At 44.3% G+C, this 17,505-nt stretch overlaps 1 protein-coding gene across 4 annotated transcripts in view; it reads left to right on the top strand.

Moving 5' to 3' along the window:
• PHLPP1 (PH domain and leucine rich repeat protein phosphatase 1) overlaps nt 1–17,505 on the top strand; it is a 158,334-nt gene that overhangs the window by 110,938 nt on the left and 29,891 nt on the right. For all 4 annotated transcript variants that reach the window (XR_014529583.1, XR_014529584.1, XR_014529585.1 and 1 more), the window contains exons 7-10: nt 1,867–2,069; nt 4,738–4,798; nt 7,568–7,663; nt 11,677–11,832. Coding sequence is in view for 1 of the 4 variants with exons in the window: in XM_083518989.1 (XP_083375115.1) it covers nt 1,867–2,069; nt 4,738–4,798; nt 7,568–7,663; nt 11,677–11,832 (516 nt within the window). In the remaining 3 variants the exon portion in view is untranslated. The remainder of the gene's footprint in view (nt 1–1,866; nt 2,070–4,737; nt 4,799–7,567; nt 7,664–11,676; nt 11,833–17,505) is intronic.

Raw genomic sequence — 17,505 nt, 5'->3', positions numbered from 1 at the left:
CTCATTGGTTTTGGGCAGGTTTTTGCCTGATAATTCCAAATACAGCTGCAGGGAGATGCCTGTGTTTTAATGGGTTAAGGAGTTGGAGCAGGTTGAGGAGTTAACTTATGCATACTAGAAGATGGCATATGGTGTAATCTAGGGAATGAGAGCACTTAAAAAAAAGAAAGAAGTGCAGTCCTGGTCCTTCCAGAGCTTTCATTGCCCCCCAAAGCATTCTACTGATTGTGTGATTTAATCGATCTTGTCAGCTCAGCACTGAAAATAAAACTGAACTCTTCAGAGTGCAATGAAATTGTACAGGTGGCTGCTTTTTATAGATCACCTTTGTTTCTGCAGCAAGTCAAGGACTGGGCAGGACAAGTTCTCTCGACCTGCCATGATTTATAATATGTGCATGTATGGGTTTGGGTGACCCACCCCAAATATAAAATACTGACCTATTGGATCACATCACCATTGTCAAGTGTTGGGATTTGGGTGGGATGTAAACTTTTATTATAATGCCATGCCCAAATGGAGAACTTGGAATATGTGCAGAGCTTCATGTTTATAAACCCCTCTTCCCCACTTTTTTATCCTCTGAGGAATTCAAAGCAGTGCTTTAGTCTATGAAGGTATTCATATATTATAGTGGAAGTCCTAAGTTTGGGGAATGTCACATTCCCATTTGAACACCTGCAATCCCAGAAGAATTTTGTGTATAAGCAAAATCTCAGAAATGCACCAAGTACTAACATCCACTTAAAGTAAGAGTTGTCAGCATACACTGGTGTATACCGTATTTTTTGCTCTATAAGACTCACTTTTTCCCTCCTAAAAAGTAAGGGGAAATGTGTGTGCGTCTTATGGAGCAAATGCAGGCTGCGCAGCTATCCCAGAAGCCAGAACAGCAAGAGGGATTGCTGCTTTCACTGCGCAGTGATCCCTCTTGCTGTTCTGGCTCCTGAGATTCAGAATATTTTTTTTCTTGTTTTCCTCCTCCAAAAACTAGGTGCGTCTTGTGGTCTGGTGCGTCTTATGGAGCGAAAAATACGGTATCTCCCTCTTTGTCAGTCATACGCCATCAATTCATGTTGACAGTGGTAAAGTGATCTGGGATTGTTGATGTTCGTATGTGAATGTTGATGTTCACTGCACTTTGGAAAATGCATGTTTTCATTGGCTGTTATTATTCAGCGTACGTCCTGATTGCAGGAAGGATGCATATGGCTAAGCTGAACGGGACCGCACTTTGGCTGCAACCATTTCAGAACTAATCAGAGCAGTATCAAGCTTCATTTTGCATAGGCACAATCTCAGGTAGCAGAACTGCAAAAATGATGATAAAAATGCAACCTGCCAGTTTATGGAACTGCAGAGTTGGAAGGGTCCACAAGGATCATTTATTCCAACTCCTTGCAATACAGGAATCTTTCACCCACCGTGGGGCTCAAACCCTTGACCCTGAAATTAAGAGTCTCGTGCTCTACCAACCGAGCTATCTCTCAGCACCCTCTGATGACTCAGCGAAATGAGGGACAGATACTTGGGAGCAGTTCATGCTGTTAGCCTCACAACCTATTGGTGATGGGTTCCAAGATTTTCAGCAAAAGGATCTAGTGTATGACCTGGGGAGTGCTTGAAGATGTAGCGTTACTTAGAACTAAACGTTGGAAGGGAGACCATTGGGGACCTCCATGTGAGTCACTATGAGCTTTTCATAAAAACTGGGCCCATTTGAGCACCAGATTTTGGGCTTGTATTTTATTTTTGCTTGGGACACTGAGAAAATGATAGTTTTGGAGCCAAAACTTCAGCTTTCCAACCTCTTGCTGACATACGCCCATCAACAGCATAATTCTTTTCCTCCCTCTCTTACTCCAGGTTAAATGTCATTAGGAGGTTGGTGGCGGACGGCGCCGATTTCCTACATCACGTCACCCAGCTCGATCTTCGGGACAATAAACTAGGCGAACTCGACGCCACCATCTTCAACAACGTTGAAATACTGCACTGTGAAAGAAACCAGCTGGTCAGCCTCAAAATCAGCGGATATTTGCTTAAAGCTCTTTATGCCACTTCAAATGGTAAGTTTGCTTTGAAGGCAGTTCAGACAAGGACTAGGTGTTTTTTGGTCTGCTCGTCTTACAGTGGATTTGCATGCCGTGTTTAGGTTCAGGATTCATCCAGCCCCTAGCGCACAAGCACGATACAAACCATTTAGAGGACCACTATGCCAGTGTCAGTCAGAAATGAATAATAATGCATTCATACTGTGCATTTTAAGCATTCAGCTTACCTCACATAAATGTTACTGAAATACTGGAGTGATTGGCCTTGACTTTCTGTGAAGATGACAACATACCATAGGTAACCGATAATTTCAGTCCAAAGCCTGCTGCCTGTCTGACGCCTACTGCAAAATTTCAGGTTTTTGGCTTCCCTATATTGGTGTTGGGACGTGGGTGGCGCTGTGGGTTAAACCACAGAGCCTAGAGCTTGCCGATCAGAAGGTTGGCGGTTTGAATCCCTGTGACGGGGTGAGCTCCCGTTGCTCAGTCCCTGCTCCTGCCAACCTAGCAGTTCGAAAACACGTCACAGTGCAAGTAGATAAATAGGTACCGCTCCGGTAGGAAGGTAAATGGCGTTTCCGTGCACTGCTCTGGTTCGCCAGAAGCGGCTTAGTCATGCTGGCCACATGACCCGGAAGGTGTACGCCGGCTCCCTCAGCCAGTAAAGTGAGATGAGCGCCGCAACCCCAGAGTCAGTCACGACTAGACCTAATGGTCAGGGGCCCCTTTGCCTTTTACATTGGTGTTAATTTATGCAACAATACTGTGATGGTTGTGTTGCCACCACTTACTGCTGCTGGGAAGGACCATTTAGCATGCATTTAAGTTCTGTCACAGGCTATATTTTCACATTCCGTTGCCGTTTATCTCCAACCTTTAACATTCCTTCCCCCTTAACACCTGTGTGCACTTGTATGTGCATATATATATATATATATATATATATATATACACACACACACACACACACACTGCCTGAAAACTGAGGGTCACACCCCATCCGTCTGACGAATGCTTATGCCATATTAACATTTTTAGTTTTTAAGGTGCCACATGCCTCTTTGTTGTATCATTTCTTTGTTTAGTTTCCTTTGGACTTCATCATGACACATGTAACAGGAAAGCCTGTTGTCCCTTGCTCTGGTTTTCAGAGTGGGCTAAGCATTTTCTGCAGCGAGAACAACCCTCAGGCCAAAAAAGTCCACTTGTATAAATTATGCAAATAAAGTGGATTTGCACAACTGTCTTTTGCATAAAGCTGTTTCTGCTGAGCATAGGACCTTGAGGTCTTCTCTCTCTGCTGGAAGCACTGAAGAATTGATTGAAGTAGGCAGCTGAGCTCAGTGAGTTACGAACAGGCAGCAGTAGCTCTCGTTCTTTCTTCTGCCGTCTCCCACCTCTGGACTGCAGATAGGCCCTAAGTTCATGGTGACTGGTTTGTTGTGTAACCTCTTAGCCCTTTTTGATTAAAAAGAGAGAGAAAAGACTGCCCTAAATTTCCCTCTGCATAACCATATAGTTGAGCAGTGGCATGGGTTTCAGAAATTGGCAGCAAAATCCAAGCACTGCCAAACCATTGTTTCAATGGATATCTGGACTGATGAACGTTGTAACTGTAGGATTAGGCTTCGTTAGTTCTGTGCATAAAAATGGATATGGCTGCTAATCATGAGTTGAAGGATTTAATGTAAGGTCAAGAGGGTGTTAGGATAGACTTCTTGTCTACAAACAAATGGCAGTGCAATGAAGTGCTGCTGGTGATGCTGTGTGAAGAATAGCCTTGGGAAATGATCGGGTGAGGAATCATTGATTTACCATAAGCCTAGTTCTCGCTCAGGAGATAAACCTATGTCTGGGTTGTATCACTGCAGACAGGGTCAGTCGGTGATTGAATGCTGCCGTATACCATGAAAAGTGAAAAATTCCTCCCTGCAGAATACTAGACGTTGGGAAGAGGATTTAACTATTGATGTGGATGTTTTCTGTATGGGTGGTGTGTGTGTGTGGTGAATTCTACAATCATGAATTTCTCTCCCTGCCTCCTGGCAGTCTGAAGTGGTGCATCACAAGCACACGAATCAAACCTTCAGAATGTCTTAGTCCTGGGGATAAAAATATTCCTCGGGCTCTCAGATTTTGTAAGCTACTGGACTTGCAGTTCAGATCCCAGAACTGATTTGAGACTGCATTTTAGGAAGCAGCAGCAGGAGGAAAACTTTCCTAAATAACAGAGAACTATGTCTGTTGAAAGCTAAGGAGAAATGGAAGAAACCACCATCTGGTGTACAGTGGTACCTTGGTACTTGAACAGCTTGGCTCCTGAACACCACAAACCTGGAAGTAAGTGTTCCAGTTTGCGAACGTTTTTCAGAAGCCAAACGTCCGATGCAGCTTCTGCTTGAGTTTAGGAAGCTCCTGCAGGCAATCAGAAGCCGCGCCTTGGTTTCCGAACGGTTTCAGGAGTCGAATGGATTCCCGGAATGGATTGAGTTTGAGAAACAAGGTACCACTGTACTATGTCTATTGAAGACCCCTTTAAGCCATATTAAATATTCCTTACTGTGTGCGATGTGCAACTTGCACGATGGGGAAACAACAAACCTGGGAAATAGGAAGAAGTGCATTATTTTCAATGCTAATTTTTCTTTGTTTCTGGTATATATTAATTGTTTTCCTTTCACAGAACTTGTTCACCTTGATGTGTATCCAGTTCCGAACTATCTGACTTACATGGATGTTTCTAGGTAAGCCCTAATATACCTTTTTGAAAACACGGTGCTAGCATGGCTGAAACAAAAATTACTGTAGCCTTGCTAAGAGGGCTGGTAGAGACACACAAGTAGCTGGAGTTACTGTTCAGGATTGATCCATTAGTTTGCATGAGCTTTCCTTATTTATTCTCTCCTCCCTACTTCCATCTTATACTGTAGTTTGGCATTACATGTAACGGTTGCCAACCTAAGTTGAAAAAAGGCTGTGGCGTTCTGAAACCCATTTTAAAATCCCACAGCCTGCTGCTGGTCTCTGGACTTTGGTTAATTTTCTGTCTACGTCATCCCTCAGAGAGGTTGGAATAAGGGAATCTCTCCCCCCCCCCCGCCCCCATTTAGCTGCTGTGTGCATGCACGCACGCGCTAGAATTTTATTCACTTAAAATTAAAATTTTATTTATTTTAATTGATCTGTCAAAATGTGTGTTGGAATGTCAAGACTCCATTTATTCCTCGTTGTGAAGATGACTTCTACAAATCGATGTGTTCATTCTGAGGACTGGTGATTTAAATCATCATCATCATCATCATCTGAAGAGTGTTTTCTGGGTGTTAAAAGGCACAGCCAAATACAACTGGTTAAGTTTGTGAGTGTGTTTCAGACACACTGCAGCATTGGACCTGGGTTATTTTTCAAATTACACTGCGGAGCAGATCTTTAGGCGCACTAGTAAAATAGCCCTATCTTAAAGGCCTTGGCTTATACATGGACTCTCTCTCGAATCACAGTGCTTAATCCAGGCATAAGCAAACCCAGCCCTCCAGAGGTTTTGGGACTACAACTCCCATCCTCCCTGACCACTGGTCCTGTTAGCTAGGGATGATGGGAGTTGTAGTCCCAAAACATCTGGAGGGCCGAGTTTGCCCATGCCTGGGTTTAATCTGTAGCGCTGAGGGAAATCCCCTTACAAACAATAATGTATGACCCTAGGGTTGTTAAAACAAATCTGTGGGGACAGGAAGATTCACTCCCATTGCGTACTCATGTGCTTTGGTTTTGCTTGGTACCTCTGACTCCCTTCCCTCCTGTGGAACATCCGCTGAGGGCACTTACACCAACACAGCTAGATTAAAAAAAGAGAAAAGTTTTCCGATTCCATGCATGTGATGCTGTTTCTGATGCCTGCAAGAGCCTGCACACTAGGATTAAAACAACATGATTCTAAGCAGAGGAGGTCATTTGCGTTTTTGAGCCTTGTTGTGGGTGGTTTGTTTTGTTTTTTTGCTTTAAAAAGAGCACCAGACCTTGAGTTGTCCTAAAGAGCGAAGCGACTGTTTTGTCTAAACAAGAGCACCAAAGAGACAAGGGTGTTGCCTGGGGGTGCTGCCAGTGACTTGAAGCATACAAGTGCATGAGTCAATGTAGTTGCGTGCCAGAATCTCATCAGTATGTGCGCATGGATAAGTAATTTATTAGAAAAATCAGTGTGTCCTCCCCCCCACCGTTATTTCCACAAGTCATCGTAATGAGGAATATTTGACTTCCCAATATCTGAGGCTAGCTATGTTGACAGCTTGTTTTCATAACAAGATTATATATTCACTTTCTTTTCTTATATCTTTGATTAACTTGGCATTTATTGCACAACCCCAAAATGTGAATGATGCACTATTTGTCTTCCTGCAAATACGTTTCAGCTTAAAGCTGTGTTAGAGACGAGTAAAGCCTTAAAAAAAAATCCCCTTATTTTCCAAGCTGGTATTCTACTGGAAAGGTACTCAGTTCACTATAAGCAAAGCACTGTTGATAGTGTAAAGGACAGAGCAGGACAGAGCTGCAAGCCAGCATTTTGTGTAAACTTCCCCTGGACTGAATAAGAAAATAGCTAAACATCCTGCTCTGTTGCCTTATTTAAAACCCACCAAAGAAAAAGAGATCCATACAGCAGGATGTATTTGTGGGCACAAACTTTCATTTGTAGAGTAAATATTGGTAATGAAGGAATACGGTTTTTGGGAGTTCTCCTGAATCTGGTTGAATGGCCACTGATTCTGTTTCCTTTGTCTAAACTCTAGTTCCTGTGAAAATGCCATCTTGGAAGTTTCTGTGCAGAGTGGTTTGGAATTTTGGTACACACACTCGTTGTGCTGTAAAAAATCTTTGAAGACAAGATTGATCTATAAGTGCAGGACCAGTTGATGTAGGACCCTCCAAAGGTTGTTAGATTGCAGTTCACATCATCCCTGACCGTTGACCATGCTGACTGCTGGAACTGCTGGTTGTTGGAGTCTAGCAACATCTGGCTGCCTCCAGTTGGCTGCACTGAATTTAATGAGCATTCAAAAAAGTGCACTGGCAAATCCTAAATATATACAATGGAAACATAGGCGAGCGTGTAAGAAAAGCTACATTTTTGAAAGGAAGCACAGTGCTACTGTTCCAATTGCTATTAGCGTTTTCTACAGCGTTCATTTGCTTTTGCTTCCTTCTCCCAACCAAAGCAAAGCGCTATTGCCACATGGTACTGTTAGATCAACAATAAGCTCTTGTTGTTGAACTGCATGGCATCATTTTGCAGGTTGTGGGTTGAGAATTGTGGAAACCTTGATTTGTGTGGCGAACTCCATTCCAAGATGAGTGACTGGGTTGAAACAACAGATGATTGTGTCTGGCCCAGTGTTGGGCAAGTTGCATTTGCGGCCCCAAACATTTCATTGCATTGCCTATCCTGGTTTAAAACACATATGCTAGTTTTTCCATACCTCTTAACCTGTTCGTTTGTTGCCTCCCTCCTTGTGCAGAAACCACCTCGAGAGCCTCCCTGAATGGGTCTGCGATAGCAGGAAGCTGGAAGTTCTGGATCTGGGCCACAATCAAATATGTGAACTGCCTGCCCGGTGAGTCTTGCAGACATAGTTACACAAGTAGGAACAGGACGCACAATTCAGAAACAATTGTGGAGTCAGTGTTTAGCTTGTTTCGGTTACAGATGGACGGGTATTTTGTTTTTGCCTTCTGTTTGATGTTTTTCAACCTCACAGGGTGCCATTGTGTTGTAAGCTGCATCACAGCCTCCCTTCTTCTTCTTCTTCTTCTTCTTCTTCTTCTTCTTCTTCTTCTCTTTAATCCGGACAAAAACAAAACACCTGACTTCTTTAATTTGCAGACAGACGTTCTAAGGCTGTTCAGCATCGTGTTGCCTGGCTCCTTAAATAAATGTTAAAGTCGTTCTTCTCAGTAGTCAAAAACCTTTCGAATCTCAAGGGTGTGAATGGAATAAGGGACCATGGCTTAATGGTAGAGGATCTACAGAATCTTCTGGTAGGGCTAGGAGGGATTGAAAGCCATGAAATCCACTGCTGTTTGGTGTCAACACAACTGAACTAGATGAGCAAATAGTCTCACCTGGTATGAGGCAGTTTCCTAGGAACCTGCCCTGTGGCTACATGGCGTAAACAGAATCTCTGCCACACCTCCACCAAACAAACAAACAAAAACACACCTAACAGGCCTGGGCGATATAGCGGTAATATCGTCCAAAACCTGTTTGAAGTCCATCTTGTGACATCAGTTTCATAGTTTTTGAGCAGGCAATAGATTGTGAATCAAAATGTGTGTGTGCGCGCTATGCAAAAATCACACCGTGGGGAAAACAGTGAAGCCAGCCAGTGTCTCTGCATAGCTCCATCTTTATTTCAGACATTGTGATATATCAGTTTAATCATGATGTTTAGCTGCAAAGCTGAAAACCAGATATCTCCCAGCTCTAACACCTAACAGTGTTTTTAAAAAAGTATTGGATGGCAGATGGAGCCAACTGGTCATCACACAGAGGATTTAGTACCAAAGCGCTTCGTGTGTAAACATGTTGAAAAAGTAGAGATGAGAAAACACAAATGGTTTTTAGAGAGGAAAATGTGGATTCAGGGCTGAAAAAGGCAAGATGGAAAGCATTAGGTTAAAGGCCTTGTGGGAGGGGTATGGTATTGTTTAAACGTTTTGGATTATCACTTATAATCACTAAGGAGTGCAGCTAATGTTATCTTGGTTAGGTTTCCAGTGTGTAAGAACACTTTTCACTCTTTGGTGGTTCTTGTTATGGCTATAGCAGCAGTTGCTTGAACTGGAAGGACTTTTAATGATCTAAAGCTACAGTTTTAAAGTTCAGGGACCATTTTTATTTTATAGCTGGCCCAGCATCTCTGCATACATTTGCTTAGACCCGGCTTCCCCAAACTGGTGACTTCCAGATGCTGTCAAAGTCCAGCTCCCATCAGCATGACCAGTGGTCAGGAATGTTTACAAATTTAATAAATAATGGTGATGGTGTCCAATGACTAGCTTAGGGAAGGCTGGCAAAGTTTATGCAATTGGTTATGTTTCTGTTGGTCAAAAAAAGAACACTAACTGCTTCCACTTCCCTGGGCTTCCGAGTTTTCACCAGGTATCGCTCACATACTTCCAAGACTTTTTCTAAGGGGTAAGAGCTGTCCTTGTTAACCAAGCAAAATAAACTTGGAGTAGTGAGTTGAGTACTATGCTCTTGGTTCGCACAATGGTTGTAAAAAAGGGAAAAAATGCAGAATGCATGCAGAGTTGACTAAGCATTAGTGTGTGGGTGCTTGGGCAGTTCTGAATAATTTCTGCTAACTAGAATAGCAGATACTATTTTCATCTCAGCATGTGAAGCCGCCTTATGCACAAGGCCGGCCACTGATCCATCTTGCCCACGTATCCTCCGACGGGCAGCAGCTCCAGGGTCTCAGGCAGAAGAGGTCTTCTTCATCATCTGCTAGAAAGGCCAGAGATTGAACCCAAAAAGTTCTTCATGGGAAGCGTGTGTTCTTCCAATGAACTGTAGTCCCTCTGCACAAATATACAAAGCACAAAGGTGTAAGAGCGAAGTTATAAACGCGTGCGCGCGCACACACACACACACTCACTTTGGGGTGCAGTCATAGTCATCTTTTTTTAATGCCTCCTGCGAGCGTTAAACAAGGCTTCTTGATTTTTATATACTTTACTGATGAAGGTTCTTGAATTGCAGGCGTGAGCATAGCAGCAGCCTTGTCCCCTTGCTCCATAAAGAGCTGATTCATAAAGCGGTCTTCTCTACAGCTTAACAACAGGCTCCTATAGTTTTGATGCCTGCCATCCCCCCCCCCCATGACTAAAGTTTATGCTGTTGACAACTCTGCAAGCAAGAGAGACACCCCCCTCCTTCAAGTTAAGCTCCAGCAAATTCCCAACAGTGCATTAAAAGGGAAAGCGCACAAACGTTTGTTTCAGTGCTAGATTGGGCACGCTACCAAGAGAAAGTGAGAGAGAGCAACAAACTTAGCAACCACACCCACTTGTGCGCTGTCTTTAACAAGTGAAGTGGAGGTTATTGACTTACGTCCACAGCTGTGCGATGCAGCCCAGTCGTCATCCTGAGATAACTGTGAACGATGGCACTTGCGCAGATTATCTGACAACACCCACCAAGGGAAAACAATGTCTTTTATTGATTGCTTTGGCACGGTGGCCCTGGCGACCTGTAGTTTGTGGCCTGATGATGACAATGGGTGGATTCGATTTGTAAGGGAGAAGAGCGAAAAGGCATGGGTTTTGGTGAGGAGGAGGGCTTGGGGCGTGTGTGTGTCTTTTCTAATACGTAAACGGGTGGAGGAGGCATCTGCAGTGCTGAGTAATTTGCGAATCTTTGATTGAAAGAAGGGTCAACCGTGGGGCATGGGCGCCTTCTGATTAAAACGTACAGATGCAGCCACAGGGAGAAGAGCAAGGCAGGTGGCAGACGAGAATAATCTCCCATCTTCAGCAAGATATATCCCTCCCCACTCCTCAAAAGACCACCTGATTCAAAATCGGAGCTTGGGAACTTTAAAAAATGCAGATTCATGGTGTGGTTTCGATTTCCAGCTCTAAATTTGTTTAGTTCAATTGGCTTTTCAGAAGCCACGTTGCCCATTAATGTGTCTTATAAAGCATCTCTCTCTTTATCTGCCTCCCCCTTCTCTGTGTGGAAACAGAACGGTTGGCCGCCCCTAGCATGTAAAAAGCTCAAGACAGTAAAGCGGATTAGATAAATTTCATTCCCTGTAGAACTGGAAGGAAGCTTTACGTTAGTCTAGTATTAAAAAGGGGGAGGGAGAAGGAGGGGAGGGAGGGGAAGTATTTGGATGAGGAGAGGAAGAATATGAAAAGATGTTGAGTCATTCTTGGTTGAGGGGAAATATTGGATGAGCAATATTTTAGGAACTGATTCTCCTTGGGTGGTTCCCCCCGCCCCCCACAAGGAAAGAGGCTTTGACCAAACAGCACTTTCAAACAAGTGGCGCTGCTCAGAGGTTGTGTATGAGAAGTGTTTCGCACATCACACAGCCACAAACTATGGTTTCCTCACAGAGTACATTCAGAAGAGAGCCAAAGCCTAGCTCTCTTGACTATAGTATTATATTCTGAGGGGTGTGCTTAAAGTGTTTTTAAGTTTCAGAACAAACTCAGATCAGTAACTAAGGTTTTGGGTCATTTCAAGAAAGAATAGTTTAAACTAACCACAGTTTGGCCTAGTTCAGACACAATGACAAAGCAAATACTTCCTCTCGCTTCTGGCGTTGTTGCAAGGAAGGGAGAGGAGGGGGAATTGTGCAGGCCTGAGGCTGCTTTCTGTAATGCCAAACCACGGTTTAATGTTACATCTGAACCAGGCCATTGTGTTTCAGGAAACCATAGTTTAAACTAACCATTTCTTGTTCGAGTGTTATGACACACCGTGGTTAGTTTAACCAGAAAGTGGATGCTGTGCCTAGGCTTCTGGTCCATGAAAAGGCCCTGAGAGGACTATACCACAAGTCTTGGTATTGTTTCATTTACTGTTTGTTCCTTTCTCCACCATCACCCCACCCAGGTTATTTTGCAATATCAGCTTGCGGAAGTTGCTCGCAGGACACAATCAATTAGCCAGGCTACCAGAGAGGATCGAACGGACGCATGTCGAGGTCTTGGACGTGCAACACAACCTGCTTACAGAGCTGCCATCTAATTTGCTGTTGAAAGCTGACAGGTAAGCAGAAAGCAAAAGCGGTGTGTGCGTTTGTGTGTGGCCTTCCCTACCTTCTTTCGGTATCTTCTCTCTGCCTCCATTTACATTCCAGCAAATTTTGTGTGACTGCCCATTCAGTTGAAATCCTATTGCAAATTTCTCAACTGTTGAGGCAATGAGAATTTCCAAGCTGTTTGGCGTTCCCAATCTGTCTTGGTCACATAATTAGTTGAAGAGCTTACCGCTTCCTTCTTTTCCCCCCTCTCCCCACCCCATTTTCTGAAGTCATAGCTTCCAGCCCTAAAAATATGGCACTCCAGAGTGACCAGTCTTCTGACTCCACATAAGGTTACCTTTCCTTTCGATCTGAGAGCCATCTGTGAAGGGAGCAGATGCTCTGTCTAATCCATTCAAATTGAAATTCTTCTTCTTGTGGTTCCAAGGTTTAGAAGGGGGTGTACTAGCTGGGTTTTTTTTTAAAAAAAATGAAATACATTGTTTCAAAGCATTTCAAATGTGTCTCAACAAACTTTTTGTGTGTGTAAAACTAACTCTGAACTGAAATGCAAAATGTGAAATAATGCCCAGTAGCTTTTCATTGGCTGGTTTTCTTCAAGAGAGAACGAGTTTTCCTTGAAGTTATACTTAAAAGTTTCCACCGATCATGTGTTGCAACAGAGTGTGTTCGGAATGCCAGCACTTGTTCTCCCTAGGATCGGTACATTTTTAAGTTTTGTTTCTTGCGGAGTGTCTTAATTCCTGGACCTGTTGCCATTGGCTGTGAGGATACTGGTTTGGCTTTTAATTTTTGAACACTGCCAGGAATCTTGGTCAAAGGTGCTTCATGCTACTGGGTGGAGGTCCATTGGATTTTTTCCTTCCTTTGTGTGTGTGGGGGGGGGGGTGAAGGGAGTAGAGACTGCTGAAAGTGGGAGCAGACTATTCCTCTCAAAAAAGCAAAATTAGGAGACATTTTTGTGCCCTAGCTCAGGTTCTACAAATGATCTTGAAATGATGAAAAGCAAGCTGGGAGTCCAGGGATTATAATTCATTCCCAGCATGCCCCTGACCCCAGGTTTCAAAGCATGCATGGGAAACTTCAGGTTTTGTTTTGGTCACACAGTCTCTTTGACTTCGTATTGTCATCTGGAGATCCGCAGGGCTCATGCCACATCCTTGATGAAAATTGAGCCTTATCAGTGATCTAAGAGAGAACATCACGAGCCCTCAGCTCCTTGGTTTTTGAGACCTTATGTGACAGGGCCTCACTCCTGTCAGCAACCACGTTGCATCGTTCTGTGCTGACTTTGGATACCACCCATGATGTACCCCTGTGTACCTGTGGGCACATTATTAATGGTCCATACACCAGAGAAGATTTTGGTCTAAATAACCAGCAGTCTACAGGGCCAAACTTGATATAGCACACAAACGCCTGCCCCAAGTGGCAGGCTTTATGGAGCAGATGGATTTATCATACAGGTTTCATTTTTATCTTACGTTTTCCATCTTCCAGCCTACTTTTTACTGGGGCTGCAAAGGAGGGTGGTGGCGTCAGTTGGATTTTAATCGGGCCAATATTTATAGCTCCTAAATGTCTTGCCGCCTGTCACAGGCTACACTCAAGGTAGCGTAATTGCAACATCTCCCTCTGTTCTTGCCTTATGAAATTTTCATCTCTCTCCGTGTCTGTCACTTGGAATATATCTCTAGTGACGCTTGTTTTAACATCTGACTTTTAAAAATGCCTCCCAATTTGGAACCTGTTCTTTGGTGTCCCCACCCCACCCTGTTAAAGACGTAAAGGCCCACAATAATCTTTGACACACACACAGACGTTTCACCGCTAAGACAGTGTGTCTTAGTGTTCATCTCCATCATTCCCAGGCGCAGTCCCATGGCAACCATAATCTTTGTGTGGTCCTCTTTAAGATGCTTCACCACGACATGGATAAATAATTGTCTTCCGAGTGCTTTCTCTCAAAGGCACTGGAATGTGTTCAGGTTGGTCTTAGTCATTTGGCCAGAGACATCATCTGTGCTAGGAAGGAGAACTTAACTTGACCGAACTAGACTCAGTGGGGAGCGACAGATAATCAATTGCGTTAGCGGTAGCAGATGGCACCGTGAAAATGGAGAATTCCTCTGGGTGGTAGGGATTACCAGAAATGTGCCTTTAACCTTCATCCTTGCACCTGCATCCTCGCAATTCGCTGTTGCTCACGTTGTTCCTTCTAGAAAATAACGATCGTATTCTTTCTATTCTTTCCACTCTGCTTCTCCTCTAAGCTGCTTGCTTTTTTTTCAGATCAAGGGATCAGATACCGAGTGCATTGATGAAAGCTAGTGTAGGTATGAGGGGACGCGGGTGGCGCTGTGGGTGCCTAGGACTTGCCGATCGCATGGTCGGCGGTTCGAATCCCCGCGGCGGGGTGAGCTCCCATCGTTTGGTCCCAGCTCCTGCTCACCTAGCAGTTCGAAAGCACCCTTAAGTGCAAGTAGATAAATAGGTACCGCTTTCTAGCGGGAAGGTAAACGGTGTTCCGTGTGCTGCTCTGGTGTCGGTTCACTGGAGCAGCTTCGTCATGCTGGCCACGTGACCCGGAAGTGTCTGCGGACAGCGCTGGCTCCCGGCCTCTGGAGTGAGATGAGCGCACAACCCTAGAGTCTGTCAAGACTCGCCCGTACAGGCAGGGGTACCTTTACCTTTTACTAGTGTAGGTATATTTGGCTGGAAGACTCAATGGGCATCCTCCAGCAAATCGTTGGCTTTGTGGGGTCTTAACCTCTCCTGATCACCCCACCATGATTGAGAGATTTGGAAACGCTAAAATCTGTGTCTGGTCCTAAATCTCTTAGGGTTTCCTCACTTGGACAAGTTGGTTGTAAAACTGAATCGTTGCAAGACTGCAAATGTAGCAGTTGCCAAAGGAAACGTGCAAATCTGTGGCATTTCCGGGGCATTTCCAGTGTCTTTTGAGTTTATTTGGTCTTGGCTACAAGGGCTAAAAATAAATGCCAGCGTGATTCTTCCTACGCTTTCCTCTGTTTGTTTGATGTTTTGTGTGTAGCCTGTCACTTCGAGCTTTCGCTTGCATCCCTTTGGGTGAGTTGACATCAAACAGTGTGTGTGTACGTGAGTGTGCGGCAGGCTCAGTGCGTACCTGCATTTTGGAGGGTAGGTGCTTGGTGGTTTGTATTTGCAGCCTGGAAATATTGGCCCATAGTGTGTGTGTGTGTGTGTGTGTGTGTGTGTGTGTGCGCGCGCACACGCGCACACACACACACACACACACACACACACATAAAACATTCAGCTGCAACGAGGTTCACTTCTAAACGTAAAGGTCCTAGACCAGCCCAGTGCAGAAGCTTCCCACATTGTGTAGCTTTATAAAAATAAAGATGTTATGTATATGTCTATAGCAGGCACATAGAGTGAATACTTTAAGGTAGTGGATTTGCCTGCCAAAATGCTGGGGCTTTTTTGCACAAGCAGTGGCCTGGTGTCTTACACATTCCCATGAAATGCTCCAATGGCCTTGTTGAATGAATTGGGTCTTGGAAGCTGGTAGGCCTGCTGTGACAGGAGATATATAATACTGTTTTGAGAATTCTTTTGCTAGATTCCTAGGTCAAACTAGGATGTTTTGGAGGCTATCTGTTTCCACTGATTGGAAACTTGGATGTACATAACCTAAGGGAAGACACTCACTGTTTCTGCCTGTACCAGGGTTTCCCAAACTTAAGTCTCCACCTGTTTACGGACTACATTTCCCATCATCCCGGACCACTGGGCCTGCTAGCTAGGGATCATGGGAGTTGTAGTCCAACAACAGCTGGAGACCCAAGTTTGGGAAACCCTGGCTTATACCTTCAAAATAAACCTTCCTTAGAGCAGATTCATGGATGCATGTTCCCTGTTGCGTCTCATGGCCTAAAAGGGTTTGTCATGTGAGGGGCAGCGGCTGGGGTCTTGACTGTACTATGCATATATGCACCATGATTTTGCAGTCAGCTGTCATTTTTGGATATTCTCCCCCTCGTACTGTAAAAGCTGAAGTGAGGTGCACACATAGGCTCTTGGTGTAATCTAGAACCCGGTTCATGCACTATTCTAAATACACTTCCCTCCCACAACAAGGGAAGAAAGCATCCAAGGTTGCCCTGTTCTCGCTCACGTGAGATTAAGGTTGTGTGTGTGTGTTTGCGAACGACCCCTGGAAAGGGCTGCGAAAGAACCTGCATGCAAGGACTCTTGCCCTTAGATACAAGAGTGTAGCTTGGCCCAATTACCCAAGATATCGAGTGGTTGGCCCTCCAGTCCAAATAGCTACATGGGGAAAGACGCACATCGTTTAGCATTGGAATATCTTTTCAGAACACTAGTCCCTAGTGAGGTTCCTGGAAGCTGCTGTTTAAAGCAGGCTTCCTCAACCTCTGCCCTCCAGATGCTTTGGGACTACAATTCCCATCATCCCTGACCACTGGTCCTGCTAGCTAGGGATCATGGGAGTTGCAGGCCAAAAACATCTGGAGGGCCGAGGTTGAGGAAGCCTCGTTTAAAGCATGAGGCGCTCTCGGGCATATTTGTGACTCTCTGTTGTTTTTTATACTTATTTGTTATTTTTATATTGTTTTATATTTATATTTTATGTTTTAATGTTTTCTGTTGTTGTTTTTGAGCAGGAAAAATATAGCATTTCATTCCCCAGTGTTATTTCTTGTCATTTCAAATATAAGGGCAGCTTCTCAGCTCTTTTATGATTTCTGTTTTTGTTTCTGCCTTGTTTTACAGTTGGGTTGTTCTCTCTCCCCACCCCCCCAGTTGTTTGTGAATGGACGTGTAATGTGTTTTGATTACTAGATGGAAGGATGAAGTCAAGTGGCTTCTGCCCATTTTCATAACCTCATAAATTTCAATCCCACCTCCCCTGCCCCGCTAGGAAGGCTCACAGCTCTCGCTAAATAATGAATGGTCTTGATGATTAAGCCTTGTTTTTTCCCTGTGAGAATGACTTCTCTGGAATGTGTAGACCTAACCTACTTTCGGTTCTCTTGAGCTCCTGGACAATTTTATTTTTAATGGAAAGGCTTTTATAACACACACTCTCACACACAAAAGCCCTCTGCAGAAGTCCACGTGACGTCGCAGTCGTGTGTCTGGCCTTTTCTTTGCTGCAGAAGGCAAGTTTCAACAGGCTGGTGGGGGGGGGGGAATACTGAATTTATTAATTGCCAGATTAATAAATTTCAGGATTTTGTGTGGTTGTCCTTTCTCTGATGAGAAAACGGTTACTGTTTCATCAAGCCCTCTTTCCTCTCTGCTTGTAGATCACAACTAATTTAAGTTCTGACCAAAATGCTGCTATCCTGGAAGGCTCAGTTGCTTAGAGCGTGGTGCTGATAACCTCAAGGGTTTCATCTTTGATCCCCACAAGTGACAGCTGCATTCAAGGGAGTTGGACTAGATCAGTGTTTCTCAAAGTGGGTGATACTGCCCCTTGGGGGTCCTGGAATGATCCAGGGGGTGGTAGTAGCCATGGGTGCAATTGGAGGGAGGGCATTGTGTTATGTACTGAAGTTCTCACCCTGGGCCAGCAGGGGGATACTGTAGATAGTTCAGGTCCACATATGCAAATAAGGGATCGAAAGTGACGTTCAGTGATTGGATAGTTACAGAAAGTTGTTACA

Source organism: Podarcis liolepis (genome assembly GCF_965112155.1).
Source record: "Podarcis liolepis genome assembly, chromosome: 8".
Classification (NCBI taxonomy): Eukaryota; Metazoa; Chordata; class Lepidosauria; order Squamata; family Lacertidae; genus Podarcis; species Podarcis liolepis.
Note: the sequence above shows the minus strand (reverse complement) of the source record. Positions and strands in the feature narration are given on the sequence as shown.